General features: G+C 40.4%; 1 protein-coding gene across 6 annotated transcripts in view; it reads left to right on the top strand.

The window, feature by feature from the left end:
- Nucleotides 1–17,411, top strand: part of ECPAS (Ecm29 proteasome adaptor and scaffold) — a 96,289-nt gene that overhangs the window by 52,605 nt on the left and 26,273 nt on the right. For all 6 annotated transcript variants that reach the window (XM_080819767.1, XM_080819765.1, XM_080819769.1 and 3 more), the window contains 14 exons: nucleotides 1,995–2,098; nucleotides 2,534–2,657; nucleotides 4,038–4,118; nucleotides 5,721–5,946; nucleotides 6,377–6,468; nucleotides 8,439–8,573; nucleotides 9,354–9,516; nucleotides 9,936–10,108; nucleotides 11,278–11,379; nucleotides 13,869–13,992; nucleotides 14,662–14,807; nucleotides 15,249–15,303; nucleotides 16,172–16,286; nucleotides 16,984–17,052. In XM_080819767.1, the coding sequence (XP_080675893.1) occupies nucleotides 1,995–2,098; nucleotides 2,534–2,657; nucleotides 4,038–4,118; nucleotides 5,721–5,946; nucleotides 6,377–6,468; nucleotides 8,439–8,573; nucleotides 9,354–9,516; nucleotides 9,936–10,108; nucleotides 11,278–11,379; nucleotides 13,869–13,992; nucleotides 14,662–14,807; nucleotides 15,249–15,303; nucleotides 16,172–16,286; nucleotides 16,984–17,052 (1,709 nt within the window). The remainder of the gene's footprint in view (nucleotides 1–1,994; nucleotides 2,099–2,533; nucleotides 2,658–4,037; nucleotides 4,119–5,720; nucleotides 5,947–6,376; nucleotides 6,469–8,438; nucleotides 8,574–9,353; nucleotides 9,517–9,935; nucleotides 10,109–11,277; nucleotides 11,380–13,868; nucleotides 13,993–14,661; nucleotides 14,808–15,248; nucleotides 15,304–16,171; nucleotides 16,287–16,983; nucleotides 17,053–17,411) is intronic.

The following is a 17,411-nucleotide window of genomic DNA, read 5'->3' as shown; positions in this document are numbered from 1 at the left end:
ACATTTTTAAGAGCAGAATTTGAATTGTTTTTCCTGAATGATCTCGACAGTTAAGAGGAGTATTTGCTTTCACTTGGACTGTGATTGATTGAGTTACTGATTTTTAAAGATTTTATTTATTTGAGAGAGAGCATGAGTGGAGGGAAAGGCAGAGGGAGAGGGAAAAGCAGACTCCCCGCTGCTGAGCAGGGAGCCCGAGTAGGACTCGATCTAGGACCCTGGGATCATGACCTGAGCCGAAGGCAGTCACTTAGCTGACTGAGCCACCTAGGTGGCCCAGGACTGTGATTTATGATTGATTTCTAATTCTTCATGATGGGAATCTGATTTTAGGGGAGGAGGAATGGTGATATTCTCAGAGCTTTTATGTTAAAGCCTTTTATGTTGGGAAACTCTTCATGATGTCGTCTCCTCCAAGTTGGAAGTCTTTTTTCTTAGGTGGTAGCTGAACACTGCAGTCCTTTGGGGTGGAGTTCCATAGCCAACACGGCGGGGGAAAAGCAGAGGGAAAGACAGACAAATTTTATACCTTAAAATCGAGTCTGTAGGAAGTAAGCCAGTACTATCATGCATAGTCTTCTTCCTTCTAGACTTCTTTATTCAGCTGTCATGGGAGTTTGTAGAAAATTTTGAGTATCTGTTTACATGTATATGTGTGTGTGTGTGTGTGTGTGTGTGTGTATGTAATATGTAGTATACAATATAAAATAATATGAATTTGTTTTAGTCAGTTCTTTGTCCTCTATTTCTAGGAGTAGAGGGAGATTAGAAGGGGCAATGATGTCAAAAAGTGTTGGTATGATTAATACATATTGTGTCTTACTGAAATTTGACTGGTGTATCCAATACATTGATATTGAAGGAATTACTAAAGGTTCGGAAAGGTATCTGGTTTCTGTTGAAATATGACAGGACTGTTGTGTACACTCAGGAACATTATTATCTATCGAGTTCCACTGTCAGATGCTCTTGTACATGCTTCATATTCCTATACTGTGGACGAAGACGTGTGGGCTTGTTTGGAAGCTCATTAGACTAGAACATGTACAAGGATGTTTGATGCTTTTATAATGCATGTGGGTGCTGGTTCTACATATGCAGATCAAATCATGTAGCAACATTACTAAACCAAAGCTAATTTTATTCTCTTCTCAGACGACATTTAAAGCAACCAGATTGTGGGCTAAATCATGCGAGCTCGTCCTTAATATCATTGCTCTTTATGGTAGCTCAAGGAATGCTTAAAGAGCAAGAACACCTGAGTGAATAGGGCAGAATCTATATCCTAATGTCACTCCCATCTCATTGTATTAGGTTTGTGACGAGGAGAATGACCTGGTGGGAAGGTACCTGAGAGGAAGGCTTTTCAGAATAAGGGTTCCTCAGCTGCTTCTTTTGTTGAACTTTGTATTTATAGAGTAATCTATTATTCTTTTTAGGTGAGTTGAATGTATTCATGTAGTTGAAACTCCTTTGGAGTCCGTTTTAACTAGAGCTCATCTGAAAAACCTGGAGACATTTTGCTTCAGATTTATAGAGATTCCAAGTAACCCCTGTCTGTGTTCCCTGCCAAATATCTTAATTTCATTCATGTGACCGAAAGTTTGAGAGTTGGGGAAGCAGAGATGATGTCCAGAAACTGTTCACAGTGACTGTGGTCCCAGAGTTGGGTGGAGGATGTGCGTGTACAGGGACATTCTCTGGCTATGGTCTCTGTGGTTCTTCCTGCTTTACTTGGAGGGTCCTTTTAGCTCATAAAAAGTACTTTTTAAGTGATGCCAGTGTCCAAAAGACTTTTTTAAACAACTTGATTAAAGATTTTCAACAAATCATTTGTCTTCATTTTATTTACTTATTAAAATTACTTTACTTTTGACTGTTTACAATTAAGATGACTTATCTTTACTGAATGAGCTGTTGGTAATTGGATTCTTCTTCTTCTTTTTTTAAAATCTGTATGTGTTTGTGTGTGCGTGTATTTATGTGTCAAATAGCCTGAAGTTCAAGTTCGACAGGTGGCTGTGAAATTTGCTAGCACGGTGTTTCCCTCAGATCATATACCTTCCAGATATTTGCTCTTACTAGCTGCAGGAGATCCGTAAGTTTCAAAAGGTGTTAATTTGAATTTGGGTTCTTTTTAAATTATTTGAAAATTACTGAAATTTATGTTGTTTTCAGGGTTGCTCTGTGGACTTTAGAAGCAATTTATTAAAGTTAAAAATATGGCCCTTGATATGATACAGATCTATAGTTATACCTATCTTGTTTTTTTCCTGTGGGTAGACTTTAAAGATATAAGCCACATAACTCTTCAAATCTCCAGAAATTTCCAAAAAGAAGTAGTTTCTTACCATGTATTTTATGACTCTTTGCTTAGATAGCCAAGAATATTTTTCAGAAATTTTCTGAGAAAAAAAAATTTTTTTTTCTGAGATTCCCCAGTTGTCAAATAGAATGACTGTTCTTAATCATCAAATGATCAGTCTGGCATTATTGCAAGTTATTTTTTTATTCTTATTTTTCTTTCTGCAAGACGGGAAGAAGTTCATGGAGAAGCACAGCGAGTATTAAGGTGTCTTCCTGGTAGAAACAGAAAAGAAAGTGCTTCTAAGCAGATGCCTTCTTTCCCGGAAATGGTGTATTATATCCAAGAAAAGGTATGGCGTTTAACTTCAGATAGTTTGGGTCATATAATGAATCATGAAAATAAACATGTATTTTTTTTAGGTGACACATTTAAAATGTTACCACTAAATGTTGAATAGTGGTAGCATTTCTAACAATGTTAATATTTACAGTGAGAGGAAGAAAATACAAAATGAAGAGAAAAATATAGTTCTCGAAATTGATCTGTTTTGCCCCAATCTGAATTACTTCAATTCCTTTTATGCTCTTCAGCATTTTGGCTGGGCTTAAAAATTTTATCCCTGGTCTGACGTGCTTAAAAATATGTCTCCTTTTTTTAAAAATTTTTTTTAATTTTTAAGGATATTATTTAGAAACTGTAAATTTAAGAACGCTTCAGGGAACAGTTGAGATTTTTTCCATCGTGATTATGAGAGAACATCATGTCTGCTTTTGCAAGCCTCCTGTGTGTGCGCAGTTCTCTCTGCTGGTGGGTCAGACCGAGTATTGGCTGTTGTGACCCCTAGTCCTGATCCTGTCCCACTTTTTACATCAGTGTTTCTTTGTATGCTGGTGGTCCTAGCTTTTTATTTAGACAGATATCTTAAGGGAGTTGGAGGTCAGGACCAAGTAGCCATGATTTTTTCTCTAATGCATGGTCATATTTGTGGTCAGAAGATGCTTGTGTGCTCATCTTTTCCTCCTGCCTCTGTTAGTCATGAAAGTAACTGGCCTGCAGTGGCCTGAGGTGATTGTCTTCGTAGATGCCTGGAGCAGGTTTCTTCTTCTTTTTTTTAAAGATTTATTTATTTATTTGAGAGAAGGAGTGCACACATGCACGCTCGAAGGGAAGGGGCAGACTCCTTGCTGAGCACAGAGCCTGACGCAGGGCTCATTCTCAGCCCAGGGATCATGACCTGAGCAGAAACCAGGAGTTGGCCGCTCAACTGATTGAGCCACCCAGGTGCCCTAAGCAGGTTTATTCCTTTTTTTTTTTTTAAGATTTTATTCATTTATTTGACAGAGAGAGATCACAAGTAGGCAGAGAGGCAGGCAGAGAGAGAGGAGGGGAAGCAGGCTCCCTACTGAGCAGAAAGCCTGATGTGGGGCTCGATCCCAGGACCCTGGGATCATGACCTGAGCTGAAGGCAGAGGCTTAACCCACTGAGCCACCCAGGCGCCCCGGTTTATTCCTTTTAAATAAGCCAGTAAAAACAGGAAGAAAATGACACACCTGTCATTTAGGGTTTGAGGGACATGTGCAATCAGTATGATTGATGGAGAAATGCTTTGACTAGAAAAAAACAGTAGCAAACAATAATGTAGTTAGAAATAGTTATTTTTGAATTGAGGAAGGGCACACATACTCCATGTTTTAATAATTGTGTTTATTTTTGGCTTATTTTTATTAGGCTTCCCATCGAATGAAAACTCCAGCTAAGTACATGACTGGGACCACTGTCCTTCCATTTAACCCAGCAGCCTTTGGAGAGGTAGGATTTGGACCTATTTCCATTTGCTCTCTCTAAACATTCTAGAAGATAATGTCATACCCAGATGTCTGAATTTTTTTGTGTTCTAGATAAACCCATATCGTGATGTCACTATTCTTTACCGGGTTGTTTTTTAGAAAAACAGTATTGGGTAATTGGTGTTATTTTAACTTGTAGTGGAGTCTGTAAATGTATTTATCTCTGTGAGATTCTCTTCCTGGAAGAATTGGGTGCTCTGCATTAATTACTATTGTGATTTTACAACAAATTCGATTTGAATTTTAAAGCCAATGCTAAGGTTGTTTAGATTATTTCTTGTTTGGGTCATTGATTTGTACTAAGTAAATGACAAGAGGTAACCTTGTTCAGAGAGAGTAAGATACCCACCGTGGAACTGCTGCCTATTTTAGCTTTTAAGGAAAGAGCTGCAGGAGGACTCCTCGGTAGCTAGTTTATATCAGAGGTTTTTGTGGTGTTGTCTCTGTTCTTCTGTAGGTAATTTGAACCCATTTTCTCAAATTCTTGTGTTGGTGGAGATTAACTACATTTCCCTGGAGTTCCACAGCAATAGATGAATTTGCACCAGGTTTCTGCTCACTCTCTTCTCCCCACACCCACACACCTTTTAAAAAATAACAATTTCGGGGCACCTGGGTGGCTCAGTGGGTTAAAGCCTCTGCCTTCAGCTCAGGTCATGATCTCAGGGTCCTGGGATGGAGCCCCGTATCGGGCTCTCTGCTCAGCGGGGAGCGTGCTTCCCCCCCCACCGCCTGCCTCTCCACCTACTTGTGATCTCTGTCGAATAAATAAATAAAATCTTTATTTAAAAATAAATAAATTAGGGAACCTGGGTGGCTCAGTGGGTTAAAGCCTCTGCTTTCGGCTCAGGTCATGATCCCAGGGTCCTGGGATCGAGTCCCGCATCGGGCTCTCTGCTCGGCAGGGAGCCTGCTTCCTCCTCTCCCTCTACCTGCCTCTCTGCCTACTTGTGATCTCTGTCTGTCAAATAAATAAAATCTTAAAAAAAAATAAAAAATTAAAAATAAATAAATTTTAAAAATTACAATTTTTATTGTAATTGTTTAGACTTTATTTTTTTTTAAATTTTCAAGAGATTTGTTTGTTTATTTTAGAGCGAAGGTGCTTGCGTGCGGCGGGGTGGTAAGGGGGTAGGGGGGAGGAGCAGAGGGAGAGAATCTCAGGCTGACTCCCCAGTGAGCGTGGAGCCAGTCTCGAGGTTCAGTCTCATGACCCATGAGATCACGACCCGTGCTCAAGTCACGAGTTGGAGTCTTAACTGGCTGAACCACCCAGGCGCCCCTGTAATTGTTTAGACTTTAAAAGTGGAGTTTGCATTTTAACTCCGTTAAACTCCACTAAAAACACTCTGGATTTATAAAAGCTTGTTATGTAAATTGTCCTCCATTATGGTAATTTCAGTTAACATACTGAGTCATGTTTTCCAGCTTTCGTGAGGATTGTCAAATAGCTCTATGAGGGAGGGTGGGGGAATGAAAATGGGAAACTGTCATTTTGGGGAGTACTCTCCCACACTGACTTCTTGAGGAGCTTGTCTGGTATCCTTCTTCCTTCTGCTTTTAGATAGTCCTGTACTTGCGCATGTGCCTAGCGCACAGCGCGGGAGTGGTGCCCACCTCCCAGAGTTTGGCTGACATGCAAGACCATGCCCCAGCCATTGGACGCTACATACGGACTTTGATGTCAGGCAGCCAGGCGATATCCTCATCATCTTCTTCCAAGAGTGGAGAAACCAACCCTGTTCAGATCTACATCGGCCTGCTTCAGCAGCTGCTGGCAGGTGTTGGAGGTAGGAGGTCGTGCCGCTGAGGACAGATATTGAAGCACTTAAGCAATAATCTAATTTAAACTCAGCTGAGAATTTACAGCAAAATTATTTTCTCCCTTCACTACTGTAACTGAACATCAGCCTTTGTTTCTTTTCTAAACTTATTTGATTCATCCTTGATACACTATTACTCTTCTTGGAAAGAAATGCTAACAATAGATAATATTTTTACTTTGGAAGTGGGTGTGCAGAACAGGGCATCTTTTTTGTAGATACTTAGTCTGTAAATTTGCTCTTTTGGATCATATAGTGTATTTAAGTTGATTTTTATTTTGTAGAACTGGGGAATGCCTCCCAAAGCAGTAGCCTTATACTTGAAAGGAATTTAGTGAACCCTGCGTGTTTATCACCTTTCTTGAAGCTAAAATTTTCTGAATTCTTTCTTATTTAGGTTTGCCAGTCATGTACTGTCTATTGGAAGCTGTCTCCGTGTATCCAGAAAAACTGGCTACCAAATTTGTAGACAAAACAGAATGGATAAAGGTACATCCTATGCATGTGTATTTCTCTTTGATTCTGCGTTTTATACTTCAGTCTTATAATTCGTCTTCCTACTAGTGCCTTTGGGTCATTTTGAAAACTCTTTTATCATACACTTCCTGGGAAGCATGGAGGTCAGTATATCTCAACAATCCATCTAGGTGGGGTGAGAGATGAATTAAGAATCATGTAAGTTAAAAAAAAAAAAAGTATATATATTTTCTGTTTTAAAAGTTAAAAAAAAATTTGTGTAGCTTAAATAAAAAATATGTAAACTCTCTCCTTTCTGTAACTGTCTCCCACCTACTCAGCTCTCCCAGCTTCCTGCCCCTTCCTCTCTCACCTGACAAACATATGTAGATCATCAATGTTCCTATATGTTTTACTTCTTAGAGTTTATTTATGCATATACACACAAATGAAAATAAGCATTTTTAATTTTTCTTCCTTCTTTTATACAAAAGGTACATAATTTTCACACTTTTATTGTTTCAAGTGTTTATTTAAATTCTGGTTAGTTAATATATAGTATAATTTTATTATTAAGTTGTTATTTAACTTCTCACACTGTTTTGTACCTTATCTCTTTCACTTGACACTAGAATGTGGAGGTATTCTGTAGAACTAGAGGGAGAACGTCCTCTTTAACAGCTTCATTTTTTCCATTGTATGAATGTGCCATGGTTCTATTCTAGAACTGTTCTGCTGCAATGAACAGTCCATCATTTTGAATATAAAGAAGTCTGTTTTTTAGATGGAATCCCCAGAAGTGGAATTGAGGACAGAGACTTTTGTAGTTCTGATAGTCCCCAGCCTCTGGTACCAATTTACACTCCCACTAGCCATGTAGGAAGTGTTCCTGCCTCATGGTCACACCAAAAGCATTGCCAGGTTTAGCGAATAAAAATAAAAGATTCTCCATTAAATTTGAATTTCACATAAACAATGAAAAATTCTTTTTAGTACAGGTGTGGCTCACACACTTTCATGTACCTCTTGGGCTGTATAATGCAGTTCTTTTTGGAAAGTGGAGCTTGAATGATGGCAAAATGTGCAGATTACCCCTTAGTGTGAAAGCATGAGTGTCATATACCAAGAGGTGTGAGTTATGTGCTTTTTTGGAAAATCTAGTCTCATGAAATTGTTTCGGATTTAAAAAGGATTTTTTATTCCTTGTGAATATTTGCTGATTGTAAAATGATTACGCATTTTTTGACTTTTGATTATGTAGATCAGGGGTCATCAAGTTATGGTCCATGTACCAAATCTGCTTTGCCTCCTGTTTTTGTTTGGCCTGTAAGCTAAGAATGTGTTTTTTGTTTTTTTTTTTTAAAGATTTTATTTATTTATTTGATGGAGATCACAAGTAGGCAGAGAGGCAGGCAGAGAGAGAGAGAGGAGGAAGCAGGTTCCCCAATGAGCAGAGAGCCCAATGCAGAGCTCGATCCCAGGACCCTGGGATCATGACCTGAGCTGAAAGCAGAGGCTTTAAGCCACTGAGCCACCCAGTCGCCCCTGGTTTTCGTTTTTAAATGGTTCAAAAAAAATCAGAAGACATGAGAATTCTAGTGTCCATAAAGTTTTATTGGAACACAGATACCCCCTTCATTTCTCGATTGTCTGTGGCTGCTTTTGCCCGACAGTGGTAGGATGGAGTTTTTGCCGCACAGACCATGTGGCCTACAGAGCCCCCTTGGCTCTTTACAGAAAGCATTTATTGATCTCTGTTTTAGATCACCTGTGCTTTGATTCTGTTCTATATCTTGTATTTTTGGTGAAAATGCACAGAAGACTTGGGTATATAATTCAGCTCTTATTTTGTTTTGAAGCAGCTTATTGTGTTGTTTTCTCACAGATACCAATAGATTGAGCAATACAGCGTATCATTTGTTCTTTCGATTTTAAATGTCAGATGATGTCCATAGGAAGATAATTGTATATCACGGATATGTTTGTTTTTCTACCCCACTCAGAGTCTGATGAATAGCAGTAAAGAAGAGATGCGTGAACTGGCGGCATTGTTTTATTCCGTGGTGGTATCTACAGTGTCGGGGAATGAGTTGAAGTCAATGATAGAACAGCTTATAAAGACCACAAAAGACAATCATGTATGTTACCAGTTTTGTCTTCATTCTTTTTTGTGGGAAATGGGAGAGCCTTCCAAAAGCATCCGCTATGTTTTTAGTTTTTGTGTTCTCATTTCTTAAAAGGAACTTTTATGATGGTGAAGAATAAGTGAGATAGAAAATACATTGACTCATTTAGTCCATTCAGCAACTGTGAGTGCCTTGTGTCTGATCGGCACCGTTTTCGGTGCTAGGAATACAGTGGGGAGTGAATACACGAGGATCCCTCGTACCACCAGGTGCTCGGAAATCTTAGTTCCTTTCTCCTTCCCCATCTAGTGCCACCTGTCACTGAGCCTGTTCTGTCAGGGAAACACGTGCTTTCGAATAGTCAAACCTCTACTTGGTGTTTAGGGGTTTTAAAAATTAGAAATCATATCTGCTCATTGTATTTTTTTTTGGCTGTAGGGTAGTAGGGAGAAATTATGCTTGAAAATTATGGTAGCATAGTTACGTAAGTGCTCCAAGCTAGAAGACAGTGTGGGTGCTGTAGGGAGCAGGTAGGAGAGTCCCTTCACCCAGACTTGGAGTGGGTGTGGGTTTAGGGAATTACTTGAAGTGAGTCAGGACTCAGCTTGCCTTCGCAGAAGACTTGAGTGTTGGAAACTCTAGGTTCGTTAACATTCAGTAGAATTTCAGATGATCACTTTGTTCTCTCGTCTTATGTCTTTTTGGAGAGATGAGTGTCCTAAACATACCGTTATTTCAGTGCGTTCTTGCATGTGTGAGAGAGTGACAGAGGTACTGTGTGGTTAACTTCAGAGCCCAGAGATACAGCATGGATCCTTGCTTGCGCTGGGATTCACGGTAGGAAGATACTTGGCCAAAAAGAAAATGAGGATGGCAGAGCAGCAAGACCTGGAGACAGATGGCGACTTTCTGCCGGAGCAGGAGGAGCTCATTCAGAGTGCCACGGAGACCATAGGTACTTGCTGTGCTCGTGCTGACTGGAGTTGGGTTCAGATTTCTTCAGCGTTTCAGTTTCTTTCTACAGCATTGCACTTTGATGGCACAGGTCTTGACCAAACCTTGCTTCATGGTGCATAAGTTCTTTGTTTTTAATAACAATGAAAGTACTCTAGTTTTTTGGTATGTTTCTTCCTATGTTTCTGTATGAACGAGATGATGATGTTATGGGAAAATCCTTAAACACCTTAAACAAGTGCTTTCTGCCTTGTTCCCATGTGGTTTTATTACTAAGTGTTAGCAAATTACCAGTTAGAAGAAAATGTAGACTTTGACTTTGTTTTGCTGTCTCTAAGATAGTCTTGGGTCCCTTGCTGCTTGCCCCGGACCCCAAGAGCGAGAGTATCTTCTTCTCAGTCTTGTCTCCTGTGCTTCCAGGCTCATTTTTGGACAGTACATCGCCCCTCCTCGCCATTGCTGCCTGTACAGCCCTGGGTGAAATTGGCAGAAACGGTCCCCTCCCCATTCCTAGTGAGGGATCTGGCTTCACCAAATCGCATCTTGTAGAGAGCTTACTGAATAGAATACCCTCCAGTAAAGAAACAAATAAGGTAAGTCCTTTTTTCCCTTTCTTCTGAAATTCTTTCTTTTCATACATACATAAATGAGCAAAAACGCAGTTGTAATGAGGATAGATGACAGTGCAGCTGGAGGAAGGATTTACTGTAGGAAAAAAAAAAGAATGATGAAGTCTAGGTGACTGTTTAGTTTTGAGCGAGGGGTGATTTGTGGACGACCTCTGTGCACGTGCCGTTTGGCCCACTTGTTCCAATGTAGGCCCATAACTGTTAGGATTTGGGTAAAAAAAACAGCTGCATCAGGTAACTCTTCTGTCATGCAAAAGTGCATAATAAAGTTTTAAATAGTTGTTACCACTTTTGTAATTTTAGACCAAATCTAAATCTTAACCTCTGACAGCAAAAATGGTTTTAAGTCTGGGTGTTAGGAAGCAGCGTGAGTAATATCTGAAGAGAAGGACATTGATCATTTTTAGTCTCAGATAAACATTTCCATAAACTTTAAAACATATTTGTGATCAGAGTACTTCAGTGTTGAAATATAACATGATTTAATGAGCAGATAAATCACTTTACAAATTCAATAAATACATAATTCTATTCTTGATCTAGGTACTGTTTAAAACTTCCTGAGAATATCACACTGTAGTTTTTGTTAGCTATTGTTAACTAATTAGTGATCACCAACCATCGTTGAACACTTGTAACGTGCCAGGCATATGCCCAGTGCTTCATATACGTAAATTAATGGAACTCTCCAGAAGGTCTAGTGAAGTAGGTACGGTTGTCATCTCTCTTTTCCCAGGTGATGAAATGGAGTCGCCGAGAGTGGGGTAACTTGCCTGAGATCACATACCTGTAAAGGCTGCTAATAACATGGTTAAGCTCTGATTTGATCTTAGGTCCCCTCGGCCCAGAATCTACATTTATAATGGTTTGATGGATAATAAACCTCACTAAAGGCTTTCCTCCTTCTTTTGCAGCCATGGACACTTAATGAATTCAGTTTTAGGTCTTTCTACCTCCGATGTCTTCTACACATAATTCTGTAAAATTGGATACTTAAAAAAAAAATTGCATGCATAAGTGCTTTAGACAAACTGCCCTCCCTGTCATCTCATTTTGAAAACACTGTTCTGGGATAAAGCTGGTACATACTTTGTTTTTTTAAAAAAAAAAAAAAAAATTCTCTGGTTTTCTAGATGAAAGAACGGGCAATCCAAACACTGGGATATTTTCCAGTTGGGGATGGAGATTTTCCTCACCAGAAACTCCTCTTGCAAGGTCTGATGGATTCTGTGGAGGTATTTATATTGCTATCTGATTGTTAGTTATTCACACCAGAGGCATTTTTTAGCTAGAGTTTTGCATGCTGTGAGATTTATTTTTATTTTTTTAAAAGATTTTTTCATCTGTTTATTTGAGAGAAAGAGAGTGGGAGGTGGGAGGCAGGAAAAATGTTGGAGTTGAGGACTAAAGCCGCTGAGTGACAGAGCCAGTGTTAGGATCCAGGTCTCTGGAATCATAATCCAGTATTTTTAATGTGAATTTTTTGAGAATGTATTATACACACATCAGGTTCTCCCTGGGCGTCATTGACATTGTAGCCACTTGGGGAGAAGCTTACAGTGTTTGCTTTCTGATCTTACTTCTTTCTTAATTTATCTTTTTAGAGAGAGCATGCATGTGCGTGCACATGATGAGGGACAGAGAGAGGGAGAAAGGATCTAAAGCTGGCTCCATGCTCAGCAGAGAGCCCAACTTGGGGGTCCATCTCACAACCCCGAGACCATGACCTGAGCCCAAATCAAGAGTTGGATGTTTAACCAACTGAGCCACCCAGGGGCCCCAATGCTTCATTTATTTAAATAAAACTAGAAGAACTCCATCTCTCTCATAAATTTTTGAAGAAGAAAAAAGGAAAACATTTGAAAACAGGCACATAAAATGCATCCTTACTCTAGGATTCTCTGTGTTGACATACCTTTTCTCTGCTTAGAATTTCCAAAGAAGTTTTTGACCAGGGAAACCGTAGATCTGAAGTCTGGAAATTCTTTTTCCTCAGAGTAGGAAGCATCTGGTGGCAGAACTTGACACCTCATCGAGAAGTGAGAGCATTGAGTTGTTTGAGCTTAGGAATGGCCAGCTGCACTGTGGTCTGTGTGCTTGGTAGCGTTCTCTCAGAGGTCACTGTTCCCGTGCTCCTCGTGGGAACTCTCTGCTCTTCATTCTCTTCTTAGTCCCCAAATTCTTAGTTGTTTTCCAGTTTATATTAAACAGAGGAAAAGGCCAAAGGGAACTAAGACAGGTCCAATTTCATGTTGAATGCTTCATGCCTGTGAAACATGTCAAAATTTTTTTGCTTTTTAAGATTTTTTTTTTTTTTTAATTTATTTGAGAGAGAGCAAGTGAGCATGTGCATAAGCAGTGGGGAGAGGGGAGAAGGAGGCTCCCCAGTGAGTAGGGAGCCTGATGCAAGGCTCAATCCCACGATCCTGGAGTCATAACCCGAGCCGAAGGCAGATGCTTAACTGACTGGGCCACCCAGGCACTCCAACGTGTCAAAATTTCTAAACCAAATGAAAAAAAATCTGAGGCGGACACTTGGGTGGCTCAGTCAGTTAATCCGCAGCCTTGGGCTCAGGTCATGATCCCAGGGTCCTGGAATCGAGTCCCACATCGGGCTCCTTGCTCAGCGGGGAGCCTGCTTCTCTCTCTGCCTCTGCCTGCCCCTCTGCCTGCTTGTGCTCTCTCTTTCTCTACAAATAAATAAATAAAATCTTTAAAAAAAAAATTGAGGGTTGTCTGGGTGGCTCAGTCGGTCAAGTGTCCCAACTCTTGATTTTGGCTCAGGTCGTGATCTGAGAGTCATGAGATCGAACCCCCATGTTGAGCTCTGTACTGGGTGTGGAGCCCATTTGAGATTCTCTTTCTCCTTCTCTCACTGCCCCACCTTCCTTCCTCCCTCCCCCACTTACATGCTGTCCCTGTCTCCCTTTTTCAAAAAAATTTTAAAAATTTGAGTATATACTATATAGAATTTTCTTAATATTTGATGTTTGAAATGATTTCAAACTTACAGTGCAGTTTAAGAATAGCATGAAGAACTCCTGTTCTCGTTTGGATTGTTAACGTGCTGTTAAAGCTCACCAGCTCTTCATGGATCTCTACTTCTATACGCTTTTCTCCAGATTTATCAAATTTTACCATTTTTACAACATTCTTTTACTGGAGCCACTGGAGAGTAGCTTGCAGACACCATGTAATATAACAGTGCACAGAGGAGGTAGTAATAAGGTGTAATGGCTGCTGTTTGTTGTGCCGCTACCGCACACCAGGTGTCGGCTGGAAGCTTTATGTACATTACCCTCCTGTCCTCCTTACAGCCTGACGATGTGGGTGATGGTATCAGGCCCGTGATACCATCAGGTGAGGCTCAGTTTAAATAAGTGTATGTAGCTGGTGAGAGACAGATAAGAATTTGCCCCGAGATCTGTGTGGCTTCAGTCCATACCCTTTTCCTCCAGATACTAAAAATCCGTGCTTAGTGGCTCTGTGGAGGGTGAAGAGGGCAATGTGAGGTTGGAAAAAGATCTTCAGGTCATTCTTACATTCTCCGTCCCCTCCCCCCGCCGCCCCCACTACAGCAGGTTAGGTGAGAGCAATCCAGGCCAAAGAGGAAAAACAGTGTGTTGACAGACAAGATCTGAGACAGCCTTTTTGTGGAAGTGGATATTTTTGGGAAATGTTTTCTGTGACCCACGGCTGCTATTTCCCTTGTCGCTTGTTGCAGGCCAAGCAGATAGAGCTGCAGTTCACCATCGGGGAAGCCATCACCAGTGCGGCCATCGGAACCAGCTCCGTGGCTGCCCGGGACGCCTGGCTGGTGACGGAAGAAGAGTATACCCCCCCTGCTGGTACCTTCCTGCTCAGCTAATCCTCTCCTGGTCCTCAAGGAACCCTTTCTGGGCTTGTTACCACATTTGAGGCAAAAGAAAAAAAATTCATGCGTTCCATTTTAACTCTTTTTTAGCTATTTATAGATGTCTTACCAGTTTGGTTCAGTCAAGAAAAATAGTTGGTTAAAGGAGAGTGAACACAACAAAGTGAATGAGAACTTCTTTTTTCAGTTCTGTGGGAAGCAAGGGAGTTAGCGGTGTGTTCCCTTCAAACTTGTGCTCTTTTCCGGAGGCTTGGTGCACGTAGCCCGTTTCAGAAGTTGAGGCATAGTTATATTTCCAAGTCTTGCGTCCCTTCATCCTTTATTCACATTTATCACAGTGAAGCCTCAGGACTTTTGCTCGCACTCCATGTCCCTTTGCAGTGAGGGTGCTCTGGCTTCAGTGACTGTGCGAGTGGGGGAGTCTGTGGTTTCTGACGACATGTTATGGGTCCTGTGGTCTTGTATGTCTTGTGCTTCTGAAATGGATGATTATCAGTTCCTTCAGGGACCTAAACACCTTAACCTTTTAGACCTGAATATGTTCTAGGATTGTTACATTAAGTAAATACTGAGTAAATCTAATTTTTCAGGATACTCTTTTCATTTATTTGAATTGATTTTATCATCCCTTTCTTCCCCCCAGGAGCCAAAGTGAATGATGTGGTCCCCTGGGTATTGGATGTGATTTTAAATAAACATATCGTCAGCCCCAACCCACACGTGAGGCAAGCGGCGTGCATCTGGCTCCTTTCTCTTGTGAGGAAGCTAAGTACCCATAAAGAAGTGAAGGTAAGCCACGTTAGAAATGTGCTCGGCACTGTTGGGAACCGTCTTTGAAATATTTATGACTAAAAGGCAGTAGGAAGGCAAGTGTATGAAGGTGAGGGCCAGTGCTGATAGCGAGGGCCATTAGCCTGTAACAGTTATTTTGAAAGAAGCTGTGCATGAAGGATGGCAGCCTGATGTACATTGGCTGGAAGATGATTCTGAACTTGAAGGCATAAGGTCAGGCTATCAGGATGGGAAGGCTGAGAGTGCACATTAGACTTCCTATAAGTCTACAACCTTCAGGTGATTTGGCTGCCTTCAGACGAGCATAATAGGGCATGTGGCTGTCTTGGGTCGGAAGACTCTTATGAGGTGTTGTATGCCCCAAGAGGGGATTCTTATCCTTTCTTATCTTCCAAGACAGTAGAGTTTGTGTTCTAAACACCTGTTTTCTTCTTTCAGTCTCACCTTAAAGAAATTCAGAGTGCATTTGTTTCCGTTTTGTCGGAAAATGATGGTAAGTTATTGGTAAATATTTGATTCCCAAACTTCATTAAGCTTGTGTTTTAAATTTAAAAAAATCTAGATTTATGAACATAAAGGAAGGAACACAGGAAAGTCTAGTCTTTTTGGTTGATTTGATTAATTAGATTATGTTCCTTAGTTTTGCATTTAAAAATGGAGCTGACTGAGGGTCGTTGGAGCGGAGGTGCTGACTAGGGTAACTGGCTGATGGACATTAGGGAGGGCATGTGATATAATGAGCACTGGGTGTTGTATAAGACTGATGAATCACTGAACTCTGCCTCTGAAACTAATAATACACTATATGTTAATTAATTGAATTTAAATTAAAAAATCAAAAATGAAAAAAAAATGGCGTGAAGGACTTCTTTAATGTTAATATTTATAAATAATAGCTTTTTTCTGTTTCTTGTTCCTTTCCTCTTTGTGATGTAAACCAGGAGAGAGCAAATGTGTTAGACATTTAAATAGTAGCTTTGTTTTATAAATTGTCTTAAACATACGGTCTTATATTGACTTTTTATTTTAAAAAAATTGGAGGTGGGTATATCAAAATCTGTGAGACTGTTGTACTTTTCATGTGTGTGACTTGTAGTACACAGAGCACTAAGGCCCAGCAGGGTTAACTTGATTTGTGAGTTCGATCTTTTGTGAGTGTAGTTCTTATTTACAGGGACCTTTGGTGCCATGTCCACTGAGGTGACTTAATACGTTTTAATAAAATAGGCAGATTGATTATGTTTTCATGTCTTTACTTGGATATCATTTTGGATTTCTACTACAATTAAAAAAAAATATGACAATGGCCAGAAGACAAATTTTTCTTAAAATAAATACTATTTTGTCTGACTTTTGTGTAGAACTTAGCCAAGACGTTGCTTCAAAGGGCCTTGGGTTGGTGTATGAACTGGGCAATGAGCAAGACCAGCAGGAATTGGTTTCTACACTTGTGGAGACACTTATGACTGGCAAAAGGTACAGCAAACTTGTACATTTCAGATTTAAACACGTACAACAAGGGTTGTAAATACTGAGAATATGTAGTGGAAGAAGGAAAAGTCAGCATTTGATGTTCCTGTTAAGTCTGTAGATTCAAGTCAGTGATTGTTATGTGGTGGGTAGCAGTTTAATTATTCAGTGTATACTGTTTAGACAGTACAGTGAAGTAAACCAAACTACTGTTCAGACACAGGCCAGTAGGTCAAGCTTTGAAAGTTGAATGATCTCAGAACAATCAAGGCTTTGGATTATAATAATACCATAATTGCTGTTGGCTAATTTAGTCAGGAAAATGAAGATGTGGAGGGGAAGCTTGCATGTCTTTCATAGTCTGATTTGTGAAGAGGATGAGAGGGGTAGTCATTCTTGTAATTGGTTACTGCTTTATGTTGCCTTCCTTGCAGGGAGGATAGTTTTTAATGGATGACCACATTTAATTCAGCTTAAATTGATGTGGAATGTCTTTACGTCTCTTTTGTTCATCCTAGAGTTAGTTTTACAGAATTCTCAGGCTGACTGGAAAGGACTTAGTTGACTTTTACATCTTGCGCTATGTGGCATACTTGCTGTGGAGTTTGATTTTGTCAGTCTATAAAAGAAATAAATCAATTAGTTGAATGTTGGTATGAAAAATTTGAGGCTGATATAAAGTCTTACTGTTGTTTTGCTTTAGAGCTAAACATGAAGTTTCTGGGGAGACCGTGGTATTTCAAGGGGGAAGCCTTGGCAAAACACCCGATGGGTAAGTGTGCCAAACCCACTGATCAGTCATCATTAACACCTTCAGTCTGTGAACAGGCACTCACGACACTGATTTCCACCCTCCTAGGAAATGTGTGTTAGTTGAAGAAGAACATTTCTGTGGAGAAAGCATAGTGTCTCAGATTGGAGTTCTTGGGAAACAGACTCTGAGGTAGAGTTTTGTCTGCTGGAAGCTGCCTGAAGAATGCCCCAGGCTCATCACCTGGGGGATTGAGGAGGCAGGAGAGGCCCGATGGCCTGAGGAGGAGCTGACCTGCTGCCAGCACTTAAGCAGAACCTGACCCCTGGAACTGGCTGGAATGGCCCTTCAGAGTTGTCCTGCTTTGAGGGTCCAGGCCT

This window comes from Martes martes (assembly GCF_963455335.1).
Source record: "Martes martes genome assembly, chromosome: 12".
Classification (NCBI taxonomy): Eukaryota; Metazoa; Chordata; class Mammalia; order Carnivora; family Mustelidae; genus Martes; species Martes martes.
The sequence above is the reverse complement of the archived record's forward strand: the minus strand, read 5'-3'. Positions and strand labels throughout refer to the sequence as shown.